At 46.8% G+C, this 16,854-nt stretch overlaps 1 protein-coding gene across 8 annotated transcripts in view; it reads right to left on the bottom strand.

Annotated features, from left to right (window-relative positions):
- Positions 1–16,854, bottom strand: part of ODR4 (odr-4 GPCR localization factor homolog) — a 370,494-nt gene that overhangs the window by 181,564 nt on the left and 172,076 nt on the right. For 7 of the 8 annotated variants that reach the window (XM_063940235.1, XM_063940234.1, XM_063940236.1 and 4 more), the window contains exon 6: positions 3,085–3,121. The exons of the other annotated variant lie outside the window; for it this stretch is intronic. In XM_063940235.1, coding sequence (XP_063796305.1) covers positions 3,085–3,121 — 37 coding nt within the window. The remainder of the gene's footprint in view (positions 1–3,084; positions 3,122–16,854) is intronic. 8 annotated transcript variants of the gene reach the window in all.

Genomic DNA, 16,854 nt, shown 5'->3' with positions numbered 1-16,854 from the left:
CCTGTGACAAAGGTGCGCTGCCATAACTGTCATGACATTCGTGAAAGCATGAGGAGCTGTGGACAGTCCAAATGGTTTAAGCCTAAAATTGATAGTGATCGGACCCCACCGCAAATCTGAGGAAGTGCTGGTGGCTGACTCAGATGGGGACATGTCAAGAGCCACCCTGATAATTAGGCATCCTGGATGCCCAATGATGCTGTAAAATCCCCTGGTTCCACGGCCAGGATAATGGAGTGAAGAGATGCAGAATTTGGGAATCCACAGATAACTGTTCAGCTTCTTCACATTGAGGATGGGCTGAAAAGGACTAGTTAAGAGCTCTTGCTTTTCCTGTATCTGCTGGAAATCCGGTGGAAAAGAACCATGCTGGGAGATGCTCCTGAAAAGTCAGTGCATACCCCTGAGAGACTACGTCTGCACGCATCATGCAGCAGGCTTGTCGGCAGGCTTGGGAGCGGGTTGTCTGGTGGACTAAGACTGCTAACCTTGGGGCTTATATAACTTGGAGGAGGAACCCTGGAATCTAGAAGATGTCTGACCTCTGGCCTTTCTCTGTGGACAAAAGAAATGAAAAACAGACGACGTCCTGGTCCAGGGAGTTGCTGCCGAAGAAAGGAAGGCCGTCTTGGGCACTGCCACCGTAACAACAATCCTGTCCAACTCCTGACCAAAGAGGATGTCTCCTGAATATAGGGATACCTCTAACGTTTCTTAGAATATGTCAGCTTGCCAGGAACACAGCCAGAGGGCTCTACTGGCTGCCACAGTAGACACCAACACCTTAAAGGTTAAGACCCATGTGTCAAGGGGTGCCTAATCTAGGTAGGAGCACATCTTCTTAGTGTGCCTCACTAGAGACAATAACTCTTTTCTGCTAGTATCGGATCTGAGACTGTCCTCTAGTTCATCTGACCAGTGGCCGATGGCCTTAGCCATCCAATCTGACCACAGGGCTGTACATGCAATAGCACATGCATTGGTATAGGCTGTCTTTAGAAAGTTCTCTAGCTTCCTATCTATAGGATCCCTAAGAGAAGCCGTATTCAGAATAGCAAGTTTAGAAGATCAACATCATTATGCAGTAGGTAGCGGGCAGAAGGACACAATGCGCTTAGACAACTGGTAGCACCTATTAGGGCAAGCCCATGCCTCTGCAAGGAGGTCCTCCAACTGCCCCGATGAATATAAGAAAGTCGTCACCCTCTTCTGGTGCTTGAATATGACACCGTTGGACTGAGTAGTCTGTTTGGAGTACTTGACCTGAAGAACTGATCTAATTGCCCTGATCAGCGACTCGACATCAACATGTGACATGGAATCCTCAGGCACAGATGAATTCTCCACATCAGATGTGACTGAAACGCTAGCCTCGTGCTCAGAGGAAAACTCAGAGTCTGAACCGCTACCAGATAGGGGCGTATGGCTCTCTCTTCTGGAAGGCCTGTGCTTGGATGTACTATCCCTGTCTACCATCTGCTGAAATGATGCTGAAACCTGCGCCAACCACTGCGTGGACTGTGTAAACTACAGCATCCATCGTGACTTTGCGATAGACAGCTGGGCAGTCTGAGCAGGCAAAATGTTGGTAACTGGGAGCGCACTTGCAGCTAGACTAGCACCGGGAAGCTGACCCAGGAGCTGTAAGTTGGTTTACTAATTGAGACATTACCTGCGTCAACATTGAAGCCCATGCCGGTTCCTGACTGGCCACCGCTGCTGAAGGAGTCTCTCCAGCAGTGTAACCGGGATGCAACAGACACAAAGGCCATTGTTGTCTGGGTCCTGGGGAGAAAGCATGTTAACACAGGCTCTACAAGTGTGCAGTACAGGAGCACCCACCTCAATGGGAGCTTTGTTCTTGATAGACTTTGTAAATGCAATCCAAGGGTGTCCCCACATACAAAATAAGAAGCAGTGGTGTGTATGGAGTGCAAGAGTGGCAGGGTACGCACAGGCAAAAAGTACTGAACACTACTCTCATGCACACAGAACCAATCAATGCACAGAAAATAGTGGGCAAATGCTGCTCAACAATCCATTTTAAAATCTCGCACTGGGAGCCAAATTGGCTACAAACAGCCCTGGGACCTATAAATATAAACTGGTCACTAGGCATGAGGTATATGGGGAGACAGGAGCCAAAGCTATCTCCTGGTGCAGTGCTGTGGTAGCAATGCTGTTAAAATGGCTGCACAGCATCTAACATGAGGTGGAGAGAAAGGAGGAGTATATCTAAGGAGTATAAATGGTGTGGACCGCAGGTCAATGGCCAACACCGAAACAGTGTCCCATTCAAAAGGTGCCCAAGTCTTCTAGTAAGTGGAGCGGTGATAACATGATCCCTCATAACCGGCACCACTGGTGGTCTCCACATCGGCAGTGATCAGCTGCCAGCAGGGAGCTGCGCTTACCTGTCCCCAATACTGCCGGGTGTGGCTGTAGGAGATTTGCGTGCAGTCTTCTCCCAGGGTCCATGGCGGAAGTCATCTACCCACCGGTACTGGAATCATTAGAGTGGCAATAAGGGAGTCCTATAGGACACCTTTTACTGCCTCTCAGTAAAACAAAAATGAAAACAACAGAAATGAAATGGAATATAAAACATGGGGGTAGGAGGGAGGGGGGGCACAAAAAGCAGCCCCCCCCCCCCCCCCCCCAAAATGCTACCTGCCCCTGCTGGCACCAAACTTAAACTGGCCTGCCTAGGGCTGGTGAGCGGGGTATAGGAGAGGGAGTCCTGGGCTGGTGGAAACAAAATAACTATTTGGTGCCCAGACTCTCCTCTCCAGGCTATACCAAGAGTTCTCCCTTGCGCCCCCTAGTGGAGGATAAACGCAAAAGCAGTCATCAGCGAGATTCCAGCAAGCTGCTTATTTTTAAAGTGGCAATAATTTAAAAAGGAACACCATTCTAGCTTTGTCACTTAAATTAGTGATGCTTTAATTAAATGGGTAGATTGCTGGAATCTTGCAGATGCCTGCATCTCACAGACTATTACATCCCCCCTCCAGTGTTGTTACACAGCACACAATGCCAGTGTATAATCACAATCATTTAGAAATATTTACATATAATGTTTACCTTTGGATCTGAAACATCAAAGGTTCTGCATGTAATCCTTAAACAAAAAAATATTTTAAAGTTAAAAAGGTGCCTAATAATGAACCTGCATGGTTAAGAAACTTTATTTACCAGAGGGCTACTCATTAGCAGAAATGGCGCATACAAACACAGTAAGAGGATTTTTCTACTTACCATTAAGTCAATTATTTCAAGGCTATAGGACATAGATGGTGGCGGCTGTATGTTTCACCCCTAGGAAAAAGGGCCCTGGGTAGCACAACTCCACATTGTTATATTTCTGATGAAGCAGGCAGTTAGCTTGTGAAACGCATCAAAAGCACTTGGTAGTTGAAATGCCCATGTCAAAAGCCAGAGTCAATTTTAGATGTTTTAATTAGAGATGAGCGGGTTCGGTTTCTCTGAAACCGAACCCGCACGAACTTCATGTTTTTTTCACGGGTCCGAGCAGACTCGGATCCTCCCGCCTTGCTCGGTTAACCCGAGCGCGCCCGAACGTCATCATGACGCTGTCGGATTCTCGCGAGGCTCGGATTCTATCGCGAGACTCGGATTCTATATAAGGAGCCGCGCGTCGCCGCCATTTTCACACGTGCATTGAGATTGATAGGGAGAGGACGTGGCTGGCGTCCTCTCCATTAGAAATTAGATTAGAAGAGAGAGAGAGATTGTGCAGAGTCAGACAGAGTTTACCACAGTGACCAGTGCAGTTGTTGTTACTAACTTTTATTTATTTTAATATATCCGTTCTCTGCTATATCCGTTCTCTGCCTGAAAAAAAACGATACACAGCAGCAGCCAGTCACACAGTGTGACTCAGTCTGTGTGCACTCAGCTCAGCCCAGTGTGCTGCACATCAATGTATAAAAGGCAAAGCTTATAATAATTGTGGGGGAGACTGGGGAGCACTGCAGGTTGTTATAGCAGGAGCCCCCAGGAGTACATAATATTATATTAATTTAAAATTAAACAGTGCACACTTTTGCTGCAGGAGTGCCACTGCCAGTGTGACTAGTGGTGACCAGTGCCTGACCACCAGTATAGTAGTATATTGTTGTATGTATTGTATACTATCTCTTTATCAACCAGTCTATATTAGCAGCAGACACAGTACAGTGCGGTAGTTCACGGCTGTGGCTACCTCTGTGTCGGCAGTCGGAACTCGGCAGGCAGTCCGTCCATCCATAATTGTATTACAATATATACCACCTAACCGTGGTATTTTTTTTTCTTTCTTTATACCGTCGTCATAGTGTCATACTAGTTGTTACGAGTATACTACTATCTCTTTATCAACCAGTGTACAGTGCGGTAGTTCACGGCTGTGGCTACCTCTGTGTCGGCAGTCGGCAGGCAGTCCGTCCATCCATAATTGTATTATTATTATAATATATACCACCTAACCGTGGTTTTTTTTTCATTCTTTATACCGTCGTCATAGTGTCATACTAGTTGTTACGAGTATACTACTATCTCTTTATCAACCAGTGTACAGTGCGGTAGTTCACGGCTGTGGCTACCTCTGTGTCGGCAGTCGGCAGGCAGTCCGTCCATCCATAATTGTATTATTATTATAATATATACCACCTAACCGTGGTTTTTTTTTCATTCTTTATACCGTCATAGTGTCATACTAGTTGTTACGAGTATACTACTATCTCTTTATCAACCAGTGTACAGTGCGGTAGTTCACGGCTGTGGCTACCTCTGTGTCGGCAGTCGGCAGGCAGTCCGTCCATCCATAATTGTATTATTATTATAATATATACCACCTAACCGTGGTTTTTTTTTCATTCTTTATACCGTCGTCATAGTGTCATACTAGTTGTTACGAGTATACTACTATCTCTTTATCAACCAGTGTACAGTGCGGTAGTTCACGGCTGTGGCTACCTCTGTGTCGGCAGTCGGCAGGCAGTCCGTCCATCCATAATTGTATTATTATTATAATATATACCACCTAACCGTGGTTTTTTTTTCATTCTTTATACCGTCGTCATAGTGTCATACTAGTTGTTACGAGTATACTACTATCTCTTTATCAACCAGTGTACAGTGCGGTAGTTCACGGCTGTGGCTACCTCTGTGTCGGCAGTCGGCAGGCAGTCCGTCCATCCATAATTGTATTATTATTATAATATATACCACCTAACCGTGGTTTTTTTTTCATTCTTTATACCGTCGTCATAGTGTCATACTAGTTGTTACGAGTATACTACTATCTCTTTATCAACCAGTGTACAGTGCGGTAGTTCACGGCTGTGGCTACCTCTGTGTCGGCAGTCGGCAGGCAGTCCGTCCATCCATAATTGTATTATTATTATAATATATACCACCTAACCGTGGTTTTTTTTTCATTCTTTATACCGTCGTCATAGTGTCATACTAGTTGTTACGAGTATACTACTATCTCTTTATCAACCAGTGTACAGTGCGGTAGTTCACGGCTGTGGCTACCTCTGTGTCGGCAGTCGGCAGGCAGTCCGTCCATCCATAATTGTATTATTATTATAATATATACCACCTAACCGTGGTTTTTTTTTCATTCTTTATACCGTCATAGTGTCATACTAGTTGTTACGAGTATACTACTATCTCTTTATCAACCAGTGTACAGTGCGGTAGTTCACGGCTGTGGCTACCTCTGTGTCGGCAGTCGGCAGGCAGTCCGTCCATCCATAATTGTATTATTATTATAATATATACCACCTAACCGTGGTTTTTTTTTCATTCTTTATACCGTCGTCATAGTGTCATACTAGTTGTTACGAGTATACTACTATCTCTTTATCAACCAGTGTACAGTGCGGTAGTTCACGGCTGTGGCTACCTCTGTGTCGGCAGTCGGCAGGTATCCAATACTAGTATCCAATCCATCCATCTCCATTGTTTACCTGAGGTGCCTTTTAGTTCTGCCTATAAAATATGGAGAACAAAAAAGTTGAGGTTCCAAAATTAGGGAAAGATCAAGATCCACTTCCACCTCGTGCTGAAGCTGCTGCCACTAGTCATGGCCGAGACGATGAAATGCCAGCAACGTCGTCTGCCAAGGCCGATGCCCAATGTCATAGTACAGAGCATGTCAAATCCAAAACACCAAATATCAGAAAAAAAAGGACTCCAAAACCTAAAATAAAATTGTCGGAGGAGAAGCGTAAACTTGCCAATATGCCATTTACCACACGGAGTGGCAAGGAACGGCTGAGGCCCTGGCCTATGTTCATGGCTAGTGGTTCAGCTTCACATGAGGATGGAAGCACTCAGCCTCTCGCTAGAAAACTGAAAAGACTCAAGCTGGCAAAAGCACCGCAAAGAACTGTGCGTTCTTCGAAATCCCAAATCCACAAGGAGAGTCCAATTGTGTCGGTTGCGATGCCTGACCTTCCCAACACTGGAGGTGAAGAGCATGCGCCTTCCACCATTTGCACGCCCCCTGCAAGTGCTGGAAGGAGCACCCGCAGTCCAGTTCCTGATAGTCAGATTGAAGATGTCAGTGTTGAAGTACACCAGGATGAGGAGGATATGGGTGTTGCTGGCGCTGGGGAGGAAATTGACCAGGAGGATTCTGATGGTGAGGTGGTTTGTTTAAGTCAGGCACCCGGGGAGACACCTGTTGTCCGTGGGAGGAATATGGCCGTTGACATGCCAGGTGAAAATACCAAAAAAATCAGCTCTTCGGTGTGGAGGTATTTCACCAGAAATGCGGACAACAGGTGTCAAGCCGTGTGTTCCCTTTGTCAAGCTGTAATAAGTAGGGGTAAGGACGTTAACCACCTCGGAACATCCTCCCTTATACGTCACCTGCAGCGCATTCATAATAAGTCAGTGACAAGTTCAAAAACTTTGGGTGACAGCGGAAGCAGTCCACTGACCAGTAAATCCCTTCCTCTTGTAACCAAGCTCACGCAAACCACCCCACCAACTCCCTCAGTGTCAATTTCCTCCTTCCCCAGGAATGCCAATAGTCCTGCAGGCCATGTCACTGGCAAGTCTGACGAGTCCTCTCCTGCCTGGGATTCCTCCGATGCATCCTTGCGTGTAACGCCTACTGCTGCTGGCGCTGCTGTTGTTGCCGCTGGGAGTCGATGGTCATCCCAGAGGGGAAGTCGTAAGCCCACTTGTACTACTTCCAGTAAGCAATTGACTGTTCAACAGTCCTTTGCGAGGAAGATGAAATATCACAGCAGTCATCCTACTGCAAAGCGGATAACTGAGGCCTTGGTGGTGAGAAACGTGGTTCCGGTATCCATCATTACTGCAGAGCCAACTAGAGACTTGTTGGAGGTACTGTGTCCCCGGTACCAAATACCATCTAGGTTCCATTTCTCTAGGCAGGCGATACCGAAAATGTACACAGACCTCAGAAAAAGAGTCACCAGTGTCCTAAAAAATGCAGCTGTACCCAATGTCCACTTAACCACGGACATGTGGACAAGTGGAGCAGGGCAGGGTCAGGACTATATGACTGTGACAGCCCACTGGGTAGATGTATGGACTCCCGCCGCAAGAACAGCAGCGGCGGCACCAGTAGCAGCATCTCGCAAACGCCAACTCTTTCCTAGGCAGGCTACGCTTTGTATCACCGCTTTCCAGAATACGCACACAGCTGAAAACCTCTTACGGCAACTGAGGAAGATCATCGCGGAATGGCTTACCCCAATTGGACTCTCCTGTGGATTTGTGGCATCGGACAACGCCAGCAATATTGTGTGTGCATTAAATCTGGGCCAATTCCAGCACGTCCCATGTTTTGCACATACCTTGAATTTGGTGGTGCAGAATTTTTTAAAAAACGACAGGGGCGTGCAAGAGATGCTGTCGGTGGCCAGAAGAATTGCGGGACACTTTCGGCGTACAGGCACCACGTACAGAAAACTGGAGCACCACCAAAAACTACTGAACCTGCCCTGCCATCATCTGAAGCAAGAAGTGGTAACGAGGTGGAATTCAACCCTCTATATGCTTCAGAGGTTGGAGGAGCAGCAAAAGGCCATTCAAACCTATACAATTGAGCACGATATAGTAGGTGGAATGCACCTGTCTCAAGTGCAGTGGAGAATGATTTCAACGTTGTGCAAGGTTCTGATGCCCTTTGAACTTGCCACACGTGAAGTCAGTTCAGACACTGCCAGCCTGAGTCAGGTCATTCCCCTCATCAGGCTTTTGCAGAAGAAGCTGGAGGCATTGAAGAAGGAGCTAACACGGAGCGATTCCGCTAGGCATGTGGGACTTGTGGATGCAGCCCTTAATTCGCTTAACAAGGATTCACGGGTGGTCAATCTGTTGAAATCAGAGCACTACATTTTGGCCACCGTGCTCGATCCTAGATTTAAAGCCTACCTTGGATCTCTCTTTCCGGCAGACACAGGTCTGCTGGGGTTGAAAGACCTGCTGGTGACAAAATTGTCAAGTCAAGCGGAACGCGACCTGTCAACATCTCCTCCTTCACATTCTCCCGCAACTGGGGGTGCGAGGAAAAGGCTCAGAATTCCGAGCCCACCCGCTGGCGGTGATGCAGGGCAGTCTGGAGCGACTGCTGATGCTGACATCTGGTCCGGACTGAAGGACCTGACAACGATTACGGACATGTCGTCTACTGTCACTGCATATGATTCTCTCAACATTGATAGAATGGTGGAGGATTATATGAGTGACCGCATCCAAGTAGGCACGTCACACAGTCCGTACTTATACTGGCAGGAAAAAGAGGCAATTTGGAGGCCCTTGCACAAACTGGCTTTATTCTACCTAAGTTGCCCTCCCACAAGTGTGTACTCCGAAAGAGTGTTTAGTGCCGCCGCTCACCTTGTCAGCAATCGGCGTACGAGGTTACATCCAGAAAATGTGGAGAAGATGATGTTCATTAAAATGAATTATAATCAATTCCTCCGCGGAGACATTGACCAGCAGCAATTGCCTCCACAAAGTACACAGGGAGCTGAGATGGTGGATTCCAGTGGGGACGAATTGATAATCTGTGAGGAGGGGGATGTACACGGTGATATATCGGAGGGTGAAGATGAGGTGGACATCTTGCCTCTGTAGAGCCAGTTTGTGCAAGGAGAGATTAATTGCTTCTTTTTTGGGGGGGGTCCAAACCAACCCGTCATATCAGTCACAGTCGTGTGGCAGACCCTGTCACTGAAATGATGGGTTGGTTAAAGTGTGCATGTCCTGTTTTGTTTATACAACATAAGGGTGGGTGGGAGGGCCCAAGGATAATTCCATCTTGCACCTCTTTTTTCTTTTCTTTTTCTTTGCATCATGTGCTGATTGGGGAGGGTTTTTTGGAAGGGACATCCTGCGTGACACTGCAGTGCCACTCCTAGATGGGCCCGGTGTTTGTGTCGGCCACTAGGGTCGCTAATCTTACTCACACAGCTACCTCATTGCGCCTCTTTTTTTCTTTGCGTCATGTGCTGTTTGGGGAGGGTTTTTTGGAAGGGACATCCTGCGTGACACTGCAGTGCCACTCCTAGATGTACCCGGTGTTTGTGTCGGCCACTAGGGTCGCTAATCTTACTCACACAGTCAGCTACCTCATTGCGCCTCTTTTTTTCTTTGCGTCATGTGCTGTTTGGGGAGGGTTTTTTGGAAGGGCCATCCTGCGTGACACTGCAGTGCCACTCCTAGATGGGCCCGGTGTTTGTGTCGGCCACTAGGGTCGCTTATCTTTCTCACACAGTCAGCTACCTCATTGCGCCTCTTTTTTTCTTTGCGTCATGTGCTGTTTGGGGAGGGTTTTTTGGAAGGGACATCCTGCGTGACACTGCAGTGCCACTCCTAGATGGGCCCGGTGTTTGTGTCGGCCACTAGGGTCGCTAATCTTACTCACACAGCTACCTCATTGCGCCTCTTTTTTTCTTTGCGTCATGTGCTGTTTGGGGAGGGTTTTTTGGAAGGGACATCCTGCGTGACACTGCAGTGCCACTCCTAGATGGGCCCGGTGTTTGTGTCGGCCACTAGGGTCGCTTATCTTACTCACACAGCGACCTCGGTGCAAATTTTAGGACTAAAAATAATATTGTGAGGTGTGATGTGTTCAGAATAGGCTGAAAATGAGTGTAAATTATGTTTTTTGAGGTTAATAATACTTTGGGATCAAAATTACCCCCAAATTCTATGATTTAAGCTGTTTTTTAGGGTTTTTTGAAAAAAACACCCGAATCCAAAACACACCCGAATCCGACAAAAATAATTCGGTGAGGTTTTGCCAAAACGCGTTCGAACCCAAAACACGGCCGCGGAACCGAACCCAAAACCAAAACACAAAACCCGAAAAATTTCAGGCGCTCATCTCTAGTTTTAATATCTGCAAGGATATACTTTCCTGGCAAATTGTGAGTTATTCTAACTATGCAAAGTTGTTTTCTGACTATACAATGATTATGTTATTAAACTATAAAGATTGAATCTAGTCATTGCTGGACAGCTCTATTTTCTGAGACAAATTTCACATTAAAGGATAGATGTTTCTGATACAAAGGACTGCAACCCAAACTCTGCATCAAGAGCTGACATTTAAGGTCAGTATTCAGTTATTTAATTGCAAAAAAGAATAAAAACACATAGGGGGTCATTCCGACCTGATCGTACCTGTGCTTAAATTAGCACAGCTACGATCACTACGATCACTTAAGGGGGGTAATGACGGTAGAGATGTGTGGTGAGCGATCTTAACATAGACCGCTCAGCACACATTGCGCTGTGCTGAGCGGGGGGAGAGATGTGTGAGCAAGGCGGGGGACGGACAGGGGGCCGCTCACTTCACACAGCGCTGAAGTGAGCGACCCGCTAGAATGAGCCTGCATGCAGACTCAATCTAGCACCGGCGATAGCGATGCGCTATCGCTGGGGGGCATACACAAAACAGATCCATGCTTAAAATCTAAGCAATTTAGTCAGATTGCTTAGATTTTAAACACGGATCTCTCCGTGTGTACCCCCCTTTACACTGACATGCGGGGAGACGCCCCGCACAGGGCTCGTCCCCCCGCATATCAGGCCGCCTCCCCCTCCCACACACGTACAAAAGCTTCGCACAGCGACGATGCTTTTGTACTTGTAGAGTAACTCCCGGCCAGCGCAGCTCCTGCGGCTGGCCAGGAGTTACTCGTCGCTGCCCTGGGTTGCAGCGGCTGCGTGTGACGTCACGCGGCCGATTCGGTCCGCCCATGCCTGTGTTGGCCGGACCACGGCCCTAAAATGGCGGCCAAACACTGCCGTATCAATCAGGCAGAGGCGATCGCTAAGCACCGACGGCCTTAGGCCGTCTGGTATGCGCCGGCGCACTGCGGCGCCAGTGCAGTTCTGACCCGATCGCACCGCTGCAAACAAGTTTGGCAGAACCAAATCAAATTATTTATGGTTAAAGTGATAGGCAAAGCTAGTGCTAGTGGCTTTCAATCATAACACATGTGGACACTCAGAAGCAAAACCATACGCTACAACATAACTGACCCTAAGGAAGACAGGTAGGCACAATTTACTTTTCACAAGAAAAGAGGAACATAACAGAAAAAAAAACACATTTTCTTTTCTGGAAAAGTTTTAACATTAAAATTTTAATCCAAAAGACAATAGCATAAAGGGATTGGAATGCATTGTCAATTGATTACATTTTCTTTCTCCAGCAGGGTCCACAGATTATCCACAGGATAACATTGGAATATGAGGTAGCGACAGCAAATTGGCACCAAACTATCAAAGCTTTCGGCCTCCCAGCATGCAACGGGCCCATCCCTATGTTTGGTGCGGCAGGAACTGGACCATGGTCAATGGGCTGCTGGTTTTTAGCAGCCATAAGCTTTTTTATTTTATTTGTATAGTCTTACTATGTTTGAGCGATCTTTCTATAAAGCATCTTATACGTACCTTGGAAACAGTCGCTCCAACAACTCCCCGCCGGGTCGCGACAACACTTTACCCATGTGTATAGTGCTGTTTTGGTGGACGTCTGTGTAGGATGTACTAGCAAGTCCAGCAGACGTTACTAGGCTCTGGCCGAAGCACGGGGAGAAAGTAAGGAATCGGGTCCGCTTAGTAGGGGAAGCGCGAGACACAGCAGCACTGTTTTGGGATGAAGACTACCGAACAGTCGCTGAAGCGGCTGCCACCTCGAGTGCACCAGCACTAGGCCTCAGGGATCATAGGCTCCAGGGGTAGTATGAGGCCGTGATCCCTAGGGTTGATGTCAGCAGTTGGGTGTAAGACTCTCCCATGGTCGTCCCTCCCCCCGGTTCATGACCAGTTTCCTCTGAGTTTCCCGCTATGGACTGAGTTCCTGCTTCCGCTTGAGACGCTGTTTATCTAAAAGGACCCAGTCGCAGCATAGGCGGCTGTGTGACTGGTGCGTCAGTGTTCACTTGGGCGGCTGTGTTCACTGTAAGTTCACGAGGCGATTGCGTATACTAATAGCGTCTGGATCCACTCAGCGCTCACTAACGTATTGATCGATCCTGGAAGTGGGGTGAAGTCTCCCTGTATCCCACTCTCCTGAGCCGAGTGATACAGCACTAAGGGGGTAATTCAGACCTGATCGCTAGGCTGCGTTTTCTCACAGCCTGCGATCAGGTACGAATTGTGCATGCATATGCACCGCAATTCACAGATGTGACGGATGGCAACAACAGAGATCGCGCCCTGCGACGGCATTCTGCGAGGAGTCCAATCGCACGGGCGTACGCAAGGAGATTGACAGGAAGAAGGTGTTTCTGGGTGGCAACTGACCATTTTCAGGGAGTGGTTGGAAAAACGCTGGCGTGTCCAAGCGTTTGCAGGGAGGGATGCTGACGTCAATTCCGGTCCCGGACAGGCTGAAATGATCGCAGCGGCTGAGTAAGTCCTGCGCTGAGCATAGACTGCACATAATTTGTTTGTACAGCTCTGCTACACATGCGTTCACAAACTTGCACAGCTAAAATACACTCCCCCTGTAGGAGGCGACTATCTAATCGCAGCAGTGCAAAAATCGACTGCTAGCGATCAGGTCTGAATTAGGCCCTAAGTCTCTATCTACCTTTTGAGTATGAATAGTTGGTTAAGTGCCTGATGCATATGAGTCTGTAAACTATTACTGCTGTTTCTTTCGCTGTGCGACTGAAACTCCTATATAAAGTAATGCAGTAATATGTTTCTCCTACATACTTGAAATGTATCTGTAGTTGAATATGTGCTCATATTGCTTATTATACTAATGTATAACCTGTTACTGATTGCTAATGTGATTGCTGACTTTACTATTTTCTGTCAGTTTCTGTGTATTCTGATCCTCAATGCTGGTGCAAGCAGGGAGGGATCGGATTGTATGTCACTTTAACAAATTTTTAAAGTGATTTTAGTCACAAATTGTGTAGTTAACACTGTACAGGTGTGTGATTTATTTATCATGTCCAAGAGAGGTAAGGGTGAGGGGGATACACTCTCCACAGCAGCACCAACACTCATTTCATGTTTGTCTTGCAAAGCTGGGTTAACCTCGCATTATCTGGTTCAAAATGGATTAAGTGCAACATTTTCTATCTTTCACCAAAGCCTCTTAAATAATCCAAGGCTGGCACAGGTTCAAGTTGAACCCCCATGCGCTACCTCTGCACAGACATTATCCAGTATAGCTGAGTGGATAGTGCCAGCTTTGATACCAGGGATAGGTTACCCTATTAACCCCTACATGCAACATTCCACCTGGGGTTTATCACATCCAGCACAGGAATTGGCAGCCTCTCAACAAAAAAAGGCCGAATGGCCGGTGGTAAGTAAATCACATAGACATGAAATAACATCTTCACAGTCTACACATGTTTCAGATGAGGACTCGTCAGAGAATGAAGACTCATCGCACTCCGGGTCTGCATACAGAGATGAGGAGGAAGGCCTCAGCTTAGTGGACAAACCTGGACTAATTAGTGCTATGAAAGCCATTCTATCCTTAGAGGAAGCAGCAGAGCCTTTGTTAAAATCTAAGGCACCTGTGTTTAAACGTTCCAAAACAGTTAGGACTGAGTTTCCTGGGTCAGAATGGCTGACGGAAATTATGCAAGAGGCCTGGGTTTACGCCCAGTAAGAAGTTTAGAATTCCAAAGAAATGGAATTCAAATTATCCTCTTCCTGCTGGGGCTGTTTAAAAAGGGAGGTGGCTCCCAAAGTAGATACGCATTGTCATTCGATTGGTGCGAAAATCTACATTACCTCTGCCTTCAACATCATTAAATGATGTCACGGATAGGAAAATAGATGGTTTTCTAAAATCCATTTTCACTTTGCTTGGGGCAATCATAAGACCAGCCGTGGCTTCAGCATGGATGGCAAAAGCAGGGGCAGCCTGGGTTGATGCACTGGAGGATGATCTTTCAATGGCATCTAGAGAGCAAAACTCCCATACTGTACATATCAAACAGGCAGCTATTTTTATGGTAGAAGCAGCCTTGAATATTGGTACAATTGCCTCTCAGGCATCAGCCTCAGCAGTAGCAGCTCGCAGAGTGGTTTGGCTACGTACATGGGGGGTAATTCCAAGTTGATCGCAGCAGGAATTTTGTTAGCAGTTGGGCAAAACCATGTGCACTGCAGGGGAGGCAGATATAACATGTGCAGAGAGAGTTAGATTTGGGTGTGGTGTGTTCAATCTGCAATCTAATTTGGAGTGTAAAAATAAAGCAGCCAGTATTTACCCTGCACAGAAATAAAATAACCCAACCAAATTGAACACTTTTTGCACATGTTATATCTGCCTCCCCTGCAGTGCACATGGTTTTGCCCAACTGCTAACAAAATTCCTGCTGCGATCAACTTGGAATTACCCCCATGGAAAGCTGACTCAGAATACAAGAAGGTTCTGGTGTCCTTGCCTTTTACTGGGGATATTCTTTTTGGTAGAAATTAAACAGCATTTCGGAGTCAGAAGCAGATTCCAAGAAAGCATAGTTTCCTTCCACACACCAAGCCTAGAATTCCCCTTTTGGACTAAAGGACAAGTAAAAGGAAAGGGTTATGGCAAACAGTCTCAATCTGACAAGTCTGGTAAGACTAAAAAAGCATTGGGCTACCGGAGGACCGGCTTCCAAATTAGAAGATAAGCCATCAGCCTGATGGTGCGGGGACCCCAGGGTGGGAGGCCGACTTCTTCAGTTTGCACAGATCTTGCAGCAGTCTACCACAGATGCCTGGGTGCAAGAAGCAGCATCTCACGGTTATGCGTTTGTTTTCAAGAAACACCCTCCTCAAAGGTATTTTTGTTCCAGCCCATCTTCAGTGGAAACGAAGGCCAGGGCTTTGCAAGAGGCAGCTCAGAAGTTGCTTCAGTCAGGAGTGATAATCCCAGTTCCTCCTGCACAACAAGGACAATGTTTTTATTCCAACCGGTTTCTAGTCCAGAAGCCAAATGGGTCGTTCTGGACGATCTCATAGTGCTGAACAAGTACATTTGTGTGCCTCGGTTTCATATGGAGACTTTATGTTACATTATTTTAGCCATGGAGCCAGAGGATTTTATGGTATCCCTGGATATCCAGGATGCTTACCTACATGTTCCTATAGCACTGTCCCTTCAGCGCTATCTCAGGTTTGCTATCCTACAGCAACACTTTCAGTTTGGCCACAGTTACCAGAGTATTCAACAAAATTATGGTGGTAATGGCATCTTATCTCCTTCAGCAGGGGATAAGGATTTTTCTATACCTCGACGATTTATTAATCCTGGCTCAAGCTCAGGAATTGCTTCTGTGTCATCTGGAATAGACAATAGCTTGTTTGCAGAGACATGGTTGGCTCATAAATTGGACAAAGTCGTCCTTGGTTCCTCACAACGGATGACTCACTTGGGGGCTCTTTTGGATTCAGGTCCTCAGAGAGTAATTTTACCTCTGAACAAAATATCCAAAGTTCAGTCAAGGATTCAGGAGCTGCTACACAATCAAAGGGTATCCATTCACGCAGCAATGCGTGTGATGGGATTGATGGTGTCGACATTCGACATGGTGGAGTATGCGCAGTTCCAATCGAGACCTCTGCAACATCTGATCCTTTCCAAATGGAATGGTTTTAATCAGACAATAAAAATGCAGACTATGGTCCTTTTTCTGGAAGTAAGGAGGATATTAGCCTGGTGGCTACAGACATCCCATCTGGACAAAGGGAGACTCTTTTGGATATCAGATTGGGAAATTCTGACAACGGATACCAGCCTTCAGGGCTGGGGAGCGGTCTCAGGATGGAGTTGCTTTTAGGGACAGTGGACCAAGGAAGAAAGTTGCCTGCCAATAAATATATTGGAACTTCGGGCTATATATATGGCACTTATTCAGGCAAACTACATCCTTCAGAGGAAACCAGTTCAAATCCGCTCGGAAAATGCAATGGCAGTAGCGTACCCCAACCATCAGGGAGGAACTTGCAGCCAAAAAGCAATGAAGGAGGTAAGTCACATGTTAAAGTGGCCAGAACTTCATCATCCAGCCTTGTCCACTGTGTTTATTCCGGGAGTCCTAAACTGGGAAGCAGATTTTTTCAGTCAACACGCCATTCTTGCAAACGAATGGGCTTTACGTCCTGAGGTTTTCCAAACTCTGGTAGACAAGTGGGGGTTACCGGAGATAGATCTCATGGTGTCCCATCAGAATAACAAAGTACCTGCATAGGGGTCAAGAACAAATGTCCCAAAGTGACCTTTGTGGATGCTCTGGCAGTGAGATGGGACTTTCGTGTGGCCTACGTGTTTCCACCAATCGCCCTATTATCCAGGGTGATGCGAAAGGCAAACTAAGGAAGGAACGT

Source organism: Pseudophryne corroboree, chromosome 9 (assembly GCF_028390025.1).
Source record: "Pseudophryne corroboree isolate aPseCor3 chromosome 9, aPseCor3.hap2, whole genome shotgun sequence".
Lineage (NCBI taxonomy): Eukaryota > Metazoa > Chordata > Amphibia > Anura > Myobatrachidae > Pseudophryne > Pseudophryne corroboree.
Note: the sequence above shows the minus strand (reverse complement) of the source record. Positions and strands in the feature narration are given on the sequence as shown.